Source organism: Alternaria burnsii (assembly GCF_013036055.1).
Source record: "Alternaria burnsii strain CBS107.38 chromosome Unknown 705, whole genome shotgun sequence".
NCBI classification, from domain to species: Eukaryota; Fungi; Ascomycota; class Dothideomycetes; order Pleosporales; family Pleosporaceae; genus Alternaria; species Alternaria burnsii.
In genome coordinates, this window is record NW_024066107.1 from 461,213 (window position 1) to 476,758 (window position 15,546).

Sequence of the window (15,546 nt, forward strand, 5' to 3'; positions counted from 1 at the left end):
AGCGTCCCGTTACGGGGGATGAACCAGCACATGTCGAGAGGCGGCGTTATGCTGTACCATGTGTGGGGATATCGTGCTAGCATTGAGCAACTATCTGGTCGTGTTGTGGAAGGTTTCTCGCGAGTGGCTGATGAGGCAGACATGGATGGCTACCGTGTTACCATGTAGCGCCATTGCATGTTGTTTGTATGACCGACTAAGTTCGAGGTCGCTCTAAGAGAAGCAACCGTGCGGAGAAGTTGAATATCTGGAGATTTAGTGACCTTGGCTATGCATCTCCAGTGGCCGAGGAAAAAGTGAGCTCATGATCGTACGTTTCGAATCTATAGCGTGAAGCAACGCTGTTCGTAGTCTGACACGATGACTGATCGAAGTACCATCGGCATGTAGCGTAGAATAGCCGCATGACGACGCATGTATGCTTTTGATAGTACCAATCCTGGAAAAGGGAAGATCACAGCGCAAAGGACGTGCCTCAGCTAGAAGAAAGAGCAGAATTCCGAGCATCAGGTCCCAAAAGCACAGCTACCCGCAAAGCTGGATGTCGCTCGGCAGACCCGATGGGTTGGCCCAACTTACTGTGACACAGTGACACAAGGCAAGTAAGCCACGAAGCTTGCTGCGCAAGGTTCGCTCCTTACTTTCAAGCCTTGACATCAGCTAGGATAGCAATCCCCGACCAGATGTCAGTAGCCAATATGCGGCTTGCCGTTCTCATTCGTCTATCTGTGACGCCGAAAAGTGCCCATCGCATTCTCGCACTCGCATAGGTTAAGCGAACAAAGTTCTGCGAGCTTCGCCTAAGGAAAAGGACTATTCGAGGCGCGTTCGTGGCGTGAAAAAAGCATACTTCTGGGGTGCGTACGGAAGTCGGAAGAAGGAAATTGATGCAAGTACGGTATACGGGTGACATGCAACGTCCATGTGATTGACGAACAGCCACCTTTTTTTGCAGAGCCGAAGGACGATGTCATTTCGGACGAAGCGAGATTTCAACGTCCTCTAGGGTCGGTTTTGTCGATAAAGTTCAATATGAGCTGATAGCAGATCTCTGACGCCGTTGATAGACCGGGGCACTTGTTCCTATCGTATGCTAAAATTTGCAAGACCATTTTCCTGCTGGATATGGCCTAAGTGGGAACTAGATTAGCATACCTATACATGCATGTAATTCACCCAGCGAATGGGCAAAGGCACTTGAATCGCATCAATAAGTCTGGACCTGGTTTCGGTGAGACGTTGAGCGGCCATCGCCACACTTGCGCAGCTGGATCAATAACGAACAATAAGCTTGTTGTAGGTATGCACATTGTCTGACGAAGGGACCGCGGGGTGGGATGCATATGATGCAAAAGGATGGAGTTGAGGGATTTCTTCCTGGAAAGTGGCTAGCGGCAGAAGGAACGGCGCGGGCTGGTGTGGGCTGGTGATGATGATTGCCACACATACCAGCCGCGGTCCTTGGCACAATGTCATCCTTACACCAGTTTGCTCCGTCAGCCTTCTGCACGTCACTCGACGCCATTAACCGCGCGCAGCACCACACGAAATGAGCACGTATTTGCTGATTGCTGAGAGATTTTTTGGTAGCGATGGCCGTTGCTTTTCCCTCTTCGGATATCCACCATGCTTGTCATATGACGAAGGATTGGCGGCCGCAAAAACAAATTCTTTGTAACGGTGCCCTTCCTTGCTTGAATGCGTGTGCCGATTGGTGTCGACCAAGTTTTCCGGTGACGCCTCACTGCAACTGTACGCGGATGTACATTTTACGCGACATGCTAAAGTGTCTTGGAAGCATCGGTAGCCGACACGACACAAGGGCGACGGAAGCTGAAGGACGTTTGATGGTTGACTGAAGATTCAGCCCTCCTCGATGACCAGCTGACCGGCCAACAAGCGAGACAAGGACCATGGTGATGGCGTTCGTATGGCCGAGACATGTTTACGACTGCCTGCGTGTCATTTCGTGGTATGCCTCTAACAGCAGAAGGATCAGGTCCTGAGACGACTGCCGCGCAGGTCCAACAGCATGTCAATAACAACAGTACACCATCTCAGCCACAAGTAGCTTAGCATAGCCTCGCCAACCTCGATTTAGTTGTACATCGCGTGGCCTGAGGAATCCGTTTAGGCGGCCGCCTCCATTCTCCCAACAAAGACATGCGCTAAGGGCATGACAGAAAGCGCAGAGATGAGTCTCGATCCTTCATTCAGGTCATCAATCGGCCACGACCTGCATCCGGTATCCGCAGCCTTCCATCCATAATTCCCCTTGGATGTGCGCCTAGTAATCTTACACATCTGTTTAAACCTCTAGCAGTTAGATCGATAAGGCAGGGCGCAATCCCGGCGTGATAGTCCCCGTCGAGTCAAGCAAGCTACTGCACACTTGCATGCTCAGCACGCAGATGGCTATGCACATATCGGCCTTGGTGAAACCTGTGATTCGCTGATGCTTCTAGGCTTACAGCGTTCATCGCGATGGAGACTTTACGGATGTATATGGATGATGCCCAGGCTGTGGAGCCTGGGTGGGGTGACAAGACAAGTGGTTGGGTACGAGATTGATCTCTTGCGCAAGTGTATGCACGATTTGGGTTGGGTGCAGAACTGCGGCAGGGTGGCTGCAGATTGATGCGTTGTGTGAGTGGGTCGACAACGTTGGGTGTGGTCGAAGCGCTGATTCGGTGTGAACATCATGGAGAGAAACATGGGCTAAGGCACTGTCAACAAAGCGAAGGCAGGTCAAGTGATGGGATTTGGAGATGTGGCTTTCTTAGTCTGCTCGCGACGACAGTCGCGGCGACCGCTTGTATGTTTTTGCATTTGTTTGAGTTTGCGCAGTGCAAATGTTGCTGTCCTCTTTGTGGGACCTACTACCGTACAGTGTTGAGCTAGTGCTCTGGTATCTCTTGATGTGAAATTCGAACGAACGTGATGGTAATGAACCTCTATTGGTTCAAAGCCCAACAAGAACAACTCCGGGAAATGCCCATTGACCCCACTCCTAATATACGTGGCAGACATTGTTGATTGCCAGCCCAATTTCAAACTCCGTGCCATCAAGGCGATTGCCCAAGTTAAACGTAGTAGCCAGATAGTTCTAAAAGTCCAGAGCCGGAGTATCGTCCGGACTGGTCTAGTTTTGTAACGCCAAAAGAAAACAAACCGCACCAACACCGAACGAGAAATCAATCGCTGTTCGTGTCATCGTGACTTTTTCGAAAATTGTATAAACACATCGTGAAGAAGCAAATCGTAATAAAAAGGATCCAAAGGGCCGAAGAGAAGAACGGCCTAGTAGACGTGGACCGGGGCCATCATAGAAGGCTGGAAGGACACATGCTTGACCAGGTTAGCCGCCTGGATGAATGGCTGGAACCACGTATTGGCAGGGGGCTGAGAAACGTATTGTTGTTGAGGCTGTGGTACTCGGGAAGAAAATTTGGGAACCTGAGAAGAGGAAACGTGTTGGTACGAAGATGTCGAGGATGCGGATGAAGCAGATGAACACGCGGAGAAGACAGAGTCGTTGTCCGAGTTAGAGCTTCCAGATGAGGTAGAGTGCTGGAAGGGTGATGGGGCGTAGGCTGAGCCGGGGAGAGGAGTGAACTGGGGCACCGCAGGAGCCTGGTAGTAGGCGTTGTATGCGGCATCCCGGCTGTAGTCCACTGGGCTGAAGGGAGGAGAAGACAGAGGCGTTGCGACAGCTGACTTTGTGGCAGTGAAAGATGAGCATCGGAGAATCATCTCACGAATCTCGGGAATGGTTGCCCTGTTGGCAGGGTTGAACTCGAACATGCGCCTGAGAATGGCGTCGAGCTCGGTGGAAACAGGAAGGATGGTCCTCAAAAACTTGGGGTCCTTCATGAAGGCGCGGAAGGTGCTGTCCTCGAAAGAAGCTCGCTTCCATGGGTTGCGTCCGCATGTGAGGTTGACAAGCATGACTCCCAAACTCCAAACATCGTTGGGCGCTGAGGCGTAGCATGAGTAGGCCTTAGGTGCCGATGTCTGGCATTCTGCCCAAAGTTAGCACGTGACTTGATGAGTCAGGTTAAATCAACGTACCTGGAGACATGTAGAAAGTCGAGCCGCATCCAAAGTCAGAGGTGACGTGGTCGGTAGTGGCAAGTCCAAAGTCGGCAAGTTTGCAAGTCATTCCTTGGTCAGTGACTAGTACGTTCTCTGGCTTGAGGTCCCGGTGGTAAATTCCAATAGAGTGGCAGTATTCCACGGCATCCAAAACCTGGAGGAAAGCGCGCTTGGCCATGGCATCGTTACCCACGTACTTGCCCTGCTCGGTGATGTTGGAGAACAAGTCACCTTCTGGGCAGTATTCAATGACAACGTATGTGCAGTCAGGAGCGTCCATAATCTTGACTAGAGAGACAACGTTGGGGTGAGCGCTGGCCTGGTGGTGGAGCTGGATCTCCCGTTGCTGGAACTTCCTCTGGCGAGGCTCAAGACCGACCTTGTTGAGTGCCTTTACGGCATATGGGATGTTGGTCTGGATGTCCACGGCTGTGTACACGACGCCGTAAGCTCCTACACCGAGAATGCCAGTCAACTGGAGTCGGCCAGCTAGAACTTGACCTAGGCGGTCTTCGGGTGCGCAGAATCCATTTTGGGTTGGGGATGCTGGGGGAGTTGGGTACATATTGTAAGAGGGAAGTGGAAGAAGTCCTCGCAGGTCCAATGAAGGCCTCAAGGACGATGTTAGAGTGATCCGGAAAATGGAGGTTGGCTTGGTCCGTGTGGAAACAGCAAACAGTCCCGGATGGAAGAGTCAGAAAAGAGAAGAACGTATTATAGAGCAGTAACCGGATCCGGCAAGTCAGGTGACTTGGAGGTGGAGACGGTTGAGTGAGTTTGAGAGGCTGTCGTGTGAAGAGTGCTTGACAGAGAGCGAAGAAGTTGTTGGGTTGTGGTTGAAGAAGGAATGTGTTGGAAGGAGGTAGAGTAGTAGTAGGAGGAAGGTAGTGGTGGTTGTTGTGGTGGTGGTAGAGGATGAGGCGGGATATGATGTATGTGTATGAGGACGGACGGCTGGGCAGCAGTGATAAAGAGAGGCTTCGCAGGAGGGCCCAGGTGGCTATTGGCTCGACTGGAGGCCCCGGTTTTTCGTAAATATAGGGAAGGAGCGGCGCTATGACGAAGAAGGATGGGGCTACAGAGCGAGTGCAGGCCATCAGCGATGTGTGCCATGGCCTCCGGCACGCACATTCAGACGCTAACGTGTGGTTCCACTCGCGCAACCCACCCTGGCTCGCAAGCTCGTCTCAACGCGCGCAGGGAGGCGAGCGTGAAAGCAGCCGGGGTGTGCAGTGGTGTGAGCCGTCTTTACCCAGTTGGACGCTAGGCCGTGTCCAACAAAGACAGTCATGCAGCTACCGAGCGGCCGGGGCCTGTCCTTGATTCACCTGAATCATGCCGCCTGCGACTCCGCTGCTCACCGGGCGGCTGTGACTTGGGGCGAATCAGACGCCTGTCAGCACCGAGAGAGTGACACACAGGCCTGCTCTCGACGCGACAAGTGCAGCAGCCTCGAGGCACCAGAGCGACAAGTGCAGAGAGCTACGTGCAAGACGGTGCAAGCGGACCCGCGCGCTGTGTGTGTGGCGCCTCGATTGTCGCTCCACCGTGGCCATTCACTGCTCGCTCCACACGCGCTCGTCAGCCCGCAGTGAGAGGACACATGTCAAAGGCAATTCTGGCCCAGCTCGACCCTCTCATTCGTTGCCTCCCCAGCCTCTGCCAGAGCGCGGCCCCCTGATCTCACCACAAAGTCACCGGCCGATTAGACGGGCCCACCAAGCCTCCCAAACGACCGCGCCTCGCCCCAAGCAGACGCAGCTATGCAGTTCCTTGCCTAGCGCTGCTTAGCCTCCCTAAACACGCTGCAAAGCCTGCCCAGGCTTACGACGTCTCGAAAAGCCGCGAGCGCACGGGCGGCGTTCGATAGTCTTCGCTGGCTCCGAGCGCCCATGACGAATGCAGCCCGTCCAAACGACGATCTCGCAACGCTGCGGCACTGCTCTGCATCTCTGACTGTCATGCCGCCAGACGACCTTTCGTCCCGTCTGCCTGAACCCGGTGTTGTGTCTAGAGGACGGCACAGTGCCTGTCACCAACCCGCGGTCACGTTTCGGGTTTCGAGTTGGTGGGCCTGTCTTTCGTTTTCCGGCGCTTCTGATCATCGTTCTTTGTCCTTCAATTTTCTTCTATTGCCGTTGCTGCACTGTTGCAGCGTGCCAGGGCGAGCTGCTTCCAGTATTGGGACCGCCAAAAGAGCGTTGGCGATGACACATGGCACTTGATGCCCGATCGGGCCCAGTCTATCCCTACGTCCTCCAACCTTGTTGCGCCGGCCTTCGCCCTGTTTGTGTAGCTGCTTTTCATTGGCTTGCCCAATATATTGCTTCTTCTCGATGACTAACCGAACCGTTCGCCATGAGCACACCCTGTCGCTCGGCTCCGTGGGCAATCTTGTCTGGACGATTTGGGCCCGCCAGTGGCGCACCAGCATCCACCAGAATTTTCGAGACTGCTCCGCCTAGCCAATTAATACGGAGATTATTTTGTACTTTTGTGCCAATCATCATTCGAGTCATCCCTTAGACCTACGTGTTGCTTAGATCCAGTCATGGCCTTGTGACCTGGCAGTCACCGCCTATGATTGTCTTGCTGTTCCACCCACACCGGCTATTCGCTCAGCTGTTGATGTCGTGGCTTATTGCGCAATACCTTGGGGCGAACTTTTGTTCATCTGTCGTTTACCAGTCATCGATCGTACAGCTGCCATCGAATAGAACATGTTCCAAGACTTCCAGATCGAGAGGCTGAGCGTTCTACCGGCTCGTATCTCATCCCGTATCCATGCCCGTTGGAAGAATAGCCGACTCATCTTGTACACATATGAGTCGCAGGCGCTGGGATGGGTGCCAGATTACGATGCTGACCCCAGCACAAGCGAGATAGCCGTGCGAAGCACCTGCAGCTTTCAATCCTTTTTCTGCTCTCCAGCGTCATCCGTGCACAAGCACAGATACCAGCCAAGTCCGCCTCCCGTAGGCTAAACCTACGAGCGGGAGTCTGTGAGTGAAAGGGACCGAAGATCATGTCCTGAGCGAAATTGTTCCTTTGCGCTGGTTGCGGGTCAATATCACGGCCAGAAACTTTGTTGGTATTCGAGATGAAGGAACCGTTCCCACGAACGTGGCCACGGGTGATAGCTCAGCCGCTCGACGTGTGCGGTAATTTGTCAAGCCGCTAGCAATCTCTTCATAGAGCGCATATCTTGTGTCTTGGAAAGTTGTGAGCGCGCTGCACAACAACATGCAATTTGCAATAGTGCCCATCTGTGGCTACCAGGTATCGTGTGCTGTCTGCTTTGATCCGTTCGATCCGCCATAGGCTGCACAATGCGCGCTCTCGATCCTGCTGATTCAGAATCGTGCATGCTTTCCTTGCCGGACGGGCGTTCTCCACAAAGCTCGAGCGTTTCAGTGGAGGTGGTCGAGAGTCGCACTTTCACCGCCAAATGCCAGGTAAGGACTTTGCAGGATAAGCCTTATCGATAACTAAACCTCTGACACCCACCAAAACTAAAACTGCCCCGCCATCTCGACCTCCTGCGCCCTCAAACTCTAACGGCAGCTGTGTGATCAAGGAAATATCCAATCGATCTGTCGTGCCCATCGAGGAAGTCAACATGGCTAACAGATCCTGCGACGTGGCGTCTGCGGCTGGAGTCAACAACAGACGGCGCCAGTGACAGTAGTAGAAGATCATTCACCCACTCGGAGGTCCAGTCAATTCCAGATCCTATGGTCACTCAAAGATTTTCGTCGTCAACAAATGACAGCATGACAGCCTCGTTTTCCTCGTGTTATTCAGCCTCTGTTTGGCTCCACTAGAATGGCAGTCTCTGGCGATTAACAAGTGCCGGCAAACCGCCATTCGCCACCTCATGCCTTATGGCGATTTGCATGACCATTGGTCGAGCGTGCCGTCTAGCAAAATATAGTATACACCGCTCCCAGTCGGTCCGAACTCTCGAAGGTCCCTTGGTCGATCTCCAGGCATGCAGGCATCAACGTTTCGCTGTCGCTATGGATGGAGTCAACTCCGGAAGCTTTCCAAGGGTCATATGGCCGTATCATCATGCATTACAATAACTACACATCTGGGGCGTTCCGTTCCGACACACCAAGTTTGCCCCCCAGGTGGATTCCATCTTACGATTTCTTGTAAGGTTTACGCAGGCCGTTTACTAGCTGATGATCGCTTGGGTTAGCTTGCGCGTCTTCAGTGCTGATGCCCGCCCAGGACGTCATCACGCTGGGCAGCCTGTGATGCAAGACCCTGTACATCACTTTATTCTGATACAGCATGCTGAGGTCAGATCTTTACACAACTCGCACTTCCGAAGAGACCGCATCTCAAGGGTCCGATCAGCATCCACATGCCTACGCAGGTTTTGTGGGCTCTGTAGCAGAGACGTAGCTATCCACCCAGCACCAGTGAGAATTCCGGGTCTGATCAGCCGTTCTAGAAACGTTCTTCATCTCAACCATTATCATCAAATCATCCAATACATTGCTCTTGAATTGATACCTCAGCAACCAGAGTCCATGCCAGAACTCCTGTGTCTTTAAATTACTCGTCAATACACTTCGCCAATATGTCAGTCCCAACAACATGTGCTGCGCGGCCGACTAGCAATAACGACAGAATGGAACCTTCGTCAAGCGGTCTCACGAAACGCGTTGAACTAAAGCCGCCCGTGTTCTCCACCATAGTTCACTGGAGCGGAATCTGGAGAGTCCGTCTGGGGCCCGGCTCATTGGCGCTGCGTGAAATTTAACGCGTCACTTGTGAGACCCTATCTTGGTTGAACTCGTCGGTTGTAATCGAGATGGACGAAACACTCATCCCTAGCAGCCTTTAGTCAGCGGCAACTAACCACCGAACCAAACTCTACAGACGAGCAGCCCGTGAGGAGATTGGATCGGCAGGGACTTCGGACCTTTTGCGGTTCCCTTGTGTTGTTCCATGGCTTTTCTGGATGAGTACAGCCGCTTGCGTTGAGCTTAGTCGTGATTATGATGGGTTTTTCGATCTGAGCCTCGCTGAGGGTCTGCAGATCACAGCGGCCACGAGTAACCTCCCGTCTCTTTCCACAGTTAGGTCCGACTAGAAGGCAGAACTCCGGCAGCGAGACGCAGGATCACCGGAATGCATGGTGAAGTGGTCAAGTGCCCTGAGCAAGTTCGGTGCAATGATTGAAAATTCTTGCGCATTCGGGCTTCGCACTCGGTCTTTGCATGCTTTCCGTTGAGCTGTCGTAGGATGCTCGGTGGGTGACTCGGGAAGAACATCGTGACATACATCTCAACATCGCTATGAATGTGGCATGCGTCTCCCGGTGGCATAGGTACAATGCAGTCTCTTGTGGGAAGCGCAAGACGTCGTCCAAATCCGATAGTCGGCACGTGAGCTGCTTACACAGTCTTACTGTAAACTTCACCACGAAGCAACTACAGCCTCACCAATACAGCCAGCACATCTCTCTACATCAAATGTTTCGCCCACCGCATAACTAACTGTCACCTGACCATCCCAATACATCTCTACCTATCCACTTCTTTCACCAGCACCAACTCCCGTCGCATGCAAGCCCAATACCCGCGCCAGCCTGACGTTACCCACATGTTTCGCACTCCTACAGCGCGCGCCATGCATCAGCAATGGCGAGCAGTCTCATACCTGGCTCTCACACAAGGTCAACCCTCGCGCTTAACTGGGCGACTGCGTGTTGTATACATAGCCACGGGATCCTCGTCAACCGCCTCGCTCAAGTCGGCAATGCGGCGGTGGCCGTCTCCGCCTCACCATTCGCTTCCCATTTCGCTGCTCCACCCATTTCCCATCAGCACAAAACATAACATGAAACAGCCTCACCATTACAAAAAATATTTTAGCAGTGCAGCAATACCTCGCCCCACCCATTCTTTACCGTATACATCCCGCATCCTATCAGCTGACGACATGAAGTCGGGATGGTGGATGGCGATGGCTGATTGACTGCCTTACCGGTCATATCGCGGAGAGGTCCATGATGCAGCACAGCTGACGAAGAGGATTGCGCCGCCAACAACGCGTGCGCGTTACGCCCTGAGGCCGTCTAGGTCCTTGGGTCATCAACACTAAGATCATGTTTACATATTGTCTGGCTCTGGCTTCTTTTTTTTCTGGAGATCCAGGGAGCGGCACGGGTAACAAACTACTGCAGGTCATCGATGCGGTTGTGCGGCGCTGCGGGGGTGGGCCTAAGAAAAGGTCCCTCGTTGTTTAGGGGACGGGCGGTTGCGTGACTGGCTCCTGCAGCTTCATATCCACTCGATTCCTCAACGCCATGAATAGAGCGCGCGTGTATGGATTGGTAAGTAGTTCGTGGCTGCCTTGCGGATGCGGGAAGAGCTGGTCCAGGTAGGTGGTCTGTAAGTAGGCGCTGTGGCAAATGCGTCGATGGGGCGAGGCCCCAGGCGACCAGTTTAAGCAACCACTATCTTTAATGGTTCTGAGACGGTGGTCATGGTTGACTGTGGATTCACTCAACCCTTGTGGGAGTGATAATCAAGATCGGAGCAACATCCGCAAACGCTCGTGGCAGACGCGTATCTATCGCGAGGCTTTTTACCGTTGCCGCTGCCATATGCATACTGTAGGTTCTGATCACATCGACGAAAATACAACACCAACTTTGAGTATCAAACGCCCGATGATGTGAACGGTCACGCGTCCACAAGGCAAACTGATACCTTGTCCACGGTGGCAGCCTCGCATGCACTGAAAGTCCATCATCTGGAATTCGTCATGCCTCCTCAACTCAGCTGAGCGAGCGAGTGAGATGTCGGAAATGTAGCACAGGAGCAACACGTACCGTTCCTTCCTAGATACAGCAAATTCACCGATGTACGCCGCCCACAGCCTAGCATCTTGAGACATACTTCACAAGCATTCGAGCAAGTGCTGTCGACTCCGCACATTCGTAGACTGCTGATATATGTGCTCCAGTTTTAGAGTCTCCTTTTCTATTATAGTATCGTAATAAAGCATAGATGATATTCTTAGCTGGCACATTGCGTAAGATCTTCTGTATATTATATCTGCTATGCAGTGTCACGATAAATACTTTGAGGTGATATTTAAAGATCGCTATGATGAACGTGCTGGTGATAAATTACAGGCACACCAGTGTTGAGCACTATTGTACATAATGGCAATGCAGCTTCATGCAATTATACGAAAAAAGATGGCGGGATGCGTATTCTGTTGCTGCAACAAGTATCGAAAGTTATTGACTGATGGAGTATGAGTGACGACTTAGGCCTTGCTAGCAAATGTCATCCAGTCTACCACCATAGAGCGTGGCACCCTGACGTCCTGAGTAGCCATTGAGTGATCTAGTTCTGCCATTGCGCTCCTGATAGCCAACCGTCCGTCTCTGCACAATTCATATTCCTCCCCATATTGAGCCACCGTTTCTAGTAGCTTTTCCTCCAGACGTTCGAAACATTTTTCGTTATCTGTCCACACTTTCTTTCCCCCCTCATAAAATCCGTTTACAATATCCCATTCGCAGTTGACTCTGACAGAAGCCAACGGCCCCTGAAGATTTTGGCACATGCCCTTCAGATCTCTTGTGTCATTGTCGATGAGATAAGTCCATTTATTGAAAGGTGCGATTGCGAGCTTGTCCTTGAAGTAAGTCACGAGCTTAAGTAGTTCTTTGGCAGCCTTTTCTTGACCAAGTGTTATCACACGGACTGGGTCCTCCTCGTCGGGGTTTGCTGGTTCGTCATCACCTGTCGTAGGTCTGGGTTGGTCTTTGGACATGCCCTGCATGCCACTGAGTTCGATTAGCGGAAATTATCAAACCACTTTGAGAGATGACGTACGTGAAAACACCTGTGACGAGACCTGTCTTGAAAGCCGAGCTAGCCACTTGCTTCGCAGCTTCTTTTCCCGCGGTGCCAATCGCTGCGGATCCTCCAGGTATGAATGCGGAGCCTCCAGACAGCACGCCATCAACAACGATCCTCTTGATGCTCACTTCACCCACATTTCCTTTCACACCCTCGTCGTTAATGGCAGTGCTGATTCCGTACTCGCACCCAATGCCAGCTGTCGATCCCAGCATAGCACCAGCCACAGCACCTGGAGGTCCGGCAGCTATGAATCCAAGGACAGCACCTCCAGTCGTGAGTGTGGAGTTTGTAGCAGTAGCAGCAGCGCGTTTCGCATGCTCAGGATTACCTGCTAACAGTTGAACACCTGCGGTGACATGTCCAATGACTGGCAATTTCTCACAGAAGCGTGTTGCGCTTCCATCGCGTGAGAAGGCATCTGCGATGCCGCTCCAAAAGCCCATGACGAGAAACTAGATACAAGAGGGAGGTACTCTAAAGATGAACAGGAGGTGTCGTCAAGGAAACACAAAGTGAAAGATGCCTTTGCGGGCGTCCTCATACTGGCTTACTTATAGAGCGATGCAGTTTGTCCACACACGGACATGCCGTGTTGAGCTTGCAAAAAATACTGGGTAGATATGGGAGATTGTGTCCTCGAGTCGTTGTTATCCCTGACAGATGAAGGGTAGGCGAGCTCTTCAGCACGCCACATAATTGAAACTTCGGCATTCATCTTTCGGTATTGCTTAAGGGGACAATATTCGCTTTAGCTTGTAGTCAAGTCGACCTAAATAGGATGTCAAGTACACACTTTTCCAGACGTCAGTCTGATTTGGTTAGAGCGCGGGCATCCCGACGGGCTAGCCAGCTGCACAGGGTCCATATGGGTGGAAGGGGCCTCGGGAGTCTGAAGAAACCACGTCCTTGGTGTGACGAAAGAATATTAGAGGCTGTTTTCCATCCCAATTCGTGGCTACTAAGTGTAAAAGCACTGATTTCCTGAATTCTAGGTCGTCTTTTGATGTTCCATGCGCTGCTGATGGCGTGCAGCCAGTTAATATTGAGAGACGGAATGTGGGGCCAAGGGTCTGGCCAAGGCAGCCGCGTGTGGGCTTCAGCCTCATGAGTTTACTCCGCCTCGATGCTGCCCGAACCCACCGCTACCTTGGTCTATCATACATGACAACGGCCTTCACGATGCGGATATCGCAAATCCATTTGCACCACAGATTCTGCCCACTATACGATCAGTCTAGCGAGAGAGCAAGTCATCAACACCTACTCTGAAGTCCAGAGTTCACTCCAAATAGCTGCGCGTGTAGACGGCTCACTCGACGAACATCCACACCTAGCCTCATCGTCGTAACGATGGAGCTGCCACTTAAGCATGTGCGATTCACGCACACTCCCCTGAACTTCAAGCACAAAGAGATACGCATTTTGACAATCGAACCGAGTTCCGACTCAGAGAGCCCAATTCAGATCACCATAAAGCACATCGACTTCAGTGATCACATTCACGCTCTTACTCGTTATCAAGAGGAGAAAGCTAGGCTTATAGCCCAAAATCTTTGGAATATCGACTTGGGGAGTGATGCTCTCTACAACGAGATCTTTAGAGAAACGTTGCGTTTCATCGCATTATCGTATACTTGGGGCCCTGAAATTCCTGCGCAAGACATACTTGTCACAAGCCCCGAATGCCGAGGCTGGCTTTCAGTTCGGCAAAACCTATACGACTTTCTGAAGACAAGACGGGCCTGTGAACCGGCGTGGTTCTGGATTGATCAAATCTGCATCAATCAAGGAAAGGACGATGAAAAGACCCACCAGGTCAACCAAATGGCAGAAATATATAGCGCAGCTGCTGTCGAAGTTTGGCTTGGTTCGGAATTCGAAGGCAGCAATGAGCTTATAGATTTGTTTGTCCGCGAGAGTCATCTCTTGACTCAGGAACCCTGCCCACAGCTAAGTGTGGATAAGCAGGGGCTCAGTACACATATACCATCTTTACGTCGCCTTCTGTGCAATCCATATTGGTCAAGACTGTGGGTTATTCAAGAGATCGTACTCGGTAAGGTTGTCAATATACGCGTCGGCTCGAAGGCCTTACCATGGAACACATTCTTCTCGGGTTATTCTAGAGTGGATGATGCGTGTTCACGTCTGGATTATATACCGAAGAGTTGCTTCGCTGATACTTCCGCAGCACCCCAAATACTGTGGATCTACCATCGTCGGAGGTTCGGGTGCGAAGACTGGGTGGACAGCTGGTCTCTAGTTGAAAAGTTAGAATGCTCAGATTTGCGGGATAAAGTGTTCGGAACGATGGGTATGCTTCACCCGTCACTTCGAATACTTCCTGATTATTCAATGCGACCGCATGATGTATTACTCATGCTTCTTCCGAAGATAGTCGAGAGCATATGTGCTACAAATGGACTCTGTCAGTACGATCCGCTTGGATCCAAGGGTCTGGATCGTCAGCATCAGGTAAGATGCATGCAAGCGGCACGGTATTGGCAATATATACTCGGAAAGGACCCAGACAAGATTAATCGAAAAGCAGTTCGCCATCATCTGCTCAATGCCCTTCTATCCCAAGATCCACCTAAATTTGGCTGCAGAGTAGGAAAAGTTTGCCTACTCGAGTATCGTATGTGGTACTCGATGGGAGGAGGATTCGATCTAAAGTTGAAGCATCAGCGATTACGCAGACTTGGATGGATGTGCTTCAAATAAATAAAGAGACGAACAGGCTGGATCCTGTACTAATAACAGCTTGTTTGCAGCATCGGACGTGGATTCTTCGAGTATTACGGACTGATGTGTCTCTATTTAATAGTTCTCTGATCGATCTTCTGTGTATCAAAATGTGCGCCTATCAGTTGGCTACTAGAGACTGTTCTTTCTCTTAATGCCAAGCGCCTTTGCAAGATCCTTCTTAATCTTCTTCGCGGACCTAGATGCCGAAACCTCCACGCCCAACGATTCCTCTTGTGGCTCCGAACCATGAACTCCTCTTTCCACCCTTGAACACAGCCCGCGCAACTTCTGCATTCTCAGCGTCCCCTGATGGTACACGAGTGGCCATTCTATGTTTCGCATTCACTTTTTCTCTTTTTGCATTCGCTGCTCTGATCTCGCCTCCTTCACGATACGGTAGTCCCCGTTCTTGAGATCGGTTTCGATGATGATCGCGGTGGTGCAGCCGGGACACTTGCAGTGTAGTGTAATTGTCTTTACACCAAGATATGCCTCGGAGGAGATGGTTTTGATAATTCTGCGGAAGATCTTGCCTTTGGTAGCGTAGTGGCCACAGGAGAGGCAGCGCATGCTGCGGAAGGCCGCGAGGAAGTGCTTCTGGATGGTCTTATGTTCAGCCATGGTGGTGATACGGAGAGTTGGGAAGATGATTTGGAGAATATGTGGGTGATTGTGATAACAAAAGTTGCGATGAAGATAGACCGGGGAGGTATTCGTAAAGTTTATTAGTTGCGGAGGTCAAGGAAAGATGGAAGGCTGGAAGACACGAAAGCGAGAACAGTATCCCAAACTGTTGTTGGAG

The 15,546-nt window shown here is 51.6% G+C and overlaps 6 protein-coding genes across 6 annotated transcripts; 2 read left to right on the forward strand and 4 right to left on the reverse strand.

Annotated features, from left to right (window-relative positions):
• Positions 1-3,300: 3,300 nt before the first annotated feature.
• On the reverse strand, positions 3,301-4,660 carry GT037_000172 (negative regulator of sexual conjugation and meiosis; the record flags this gene model as incomplete). Its single annotated transcript, XM_038925219.1, has 2 exons — positions 3,301-4,022; positions 4,072-4,660. 2 exons carry the CDS (start codon positions 4,658-4,660, stop codon positions 3,301-3,303), a joined length of 1,311 nt encoding a protein of 436 aa, XP_038791075.1.
• Positions 4,661-6,733: 2,073 nt separating this feature from the next.
• Positions 6,734-6,907, reverse strand: GT037_000173 (uncharacterized protein; the record flags this gene model as incomplete). Its single annotated transcript, XM_038925220.1, has 1 exon — positions 6,734-6,907. The coding sequence occupies one exon, from the start codon at positions 6,905-6,907 to the stop codon at positions 6,734-6,736; it is 174 nt and encodes a 57-aa protein (XP_038791076.1).
• Positions 6,908-8,118: 1,211 nt separating this feature from the next.
• On the forward strand, positions 8,119-8,401 carry GT037_000174 (uncharacterized protein; the record flags this gene model as incomplete). Its single annotated transcript, XM_038925221.1, has 2 exons — positions 8,119-8,252; positions 8,332-8,401. 2 exons carry the CDS (start codon positions 8,119-8,121, stop codon positions 8,399-8,401), a joined length of 204 nt encoding a protein of 67 aa, XP_038791077.1.
• A 2,990-nt stretch (positions 8,402-11,391) lies between these two features.
• Positions 11,392-12,439, reverse strand: GT037_000175 (uncharacterized protein; the record flags this gene model as incomplete). The annotated part of the gene is made up of 2 exons (XM_038925222.1): positions 11,392-11,917; positions 11,967-12,439. 2 exons carry the CDS (start codon positions 12,437-12,439, stop codon positions 11,392-11,394), a joined length of 999 nt encoding a protein of 332 aa, XP_038791078.1.
• A 907-nt stretch (positions 12,440-13,346) lies between these two features.
• On the forward strand, positions 13,347-14,536 carry GT037_000176 (uncharacterized protein; the record flags this gene model as incomplete). Its single annotated transcript, XM_038925223.1, has 2 exons — positions 13,347-14,478; positions 14,532-14,536. The coding sequence occupies 2 exons, from the start codon at positions 13,347-13,349 to the stop codon at positions 14,534-14,536; spliced, it is 1,137 nt and encodes a 378-aa protein (XP_038791079.1).
• A 550-nt stretch (positions 14,537-15,086) lies between these two features.
• On the reverse strand, positions 15,087-15,365 carry GT037_000177 (uncharacterized protein; the record flags this gene model as incomplete). Its single annotated transcript, XM_038925224.1, has 1 exon — positions 15,087-15,365. The coding sequence occupies one exon, from the start codon at positions 15,363-15,365 to the stop codon at positions 15,087-15,089; it is 279 nt and encodes a 92-aa protein (XP_038791080.1).
• Between the last annotated feature and the right edge of the window lie 181 nt (positions 15,366-15,546).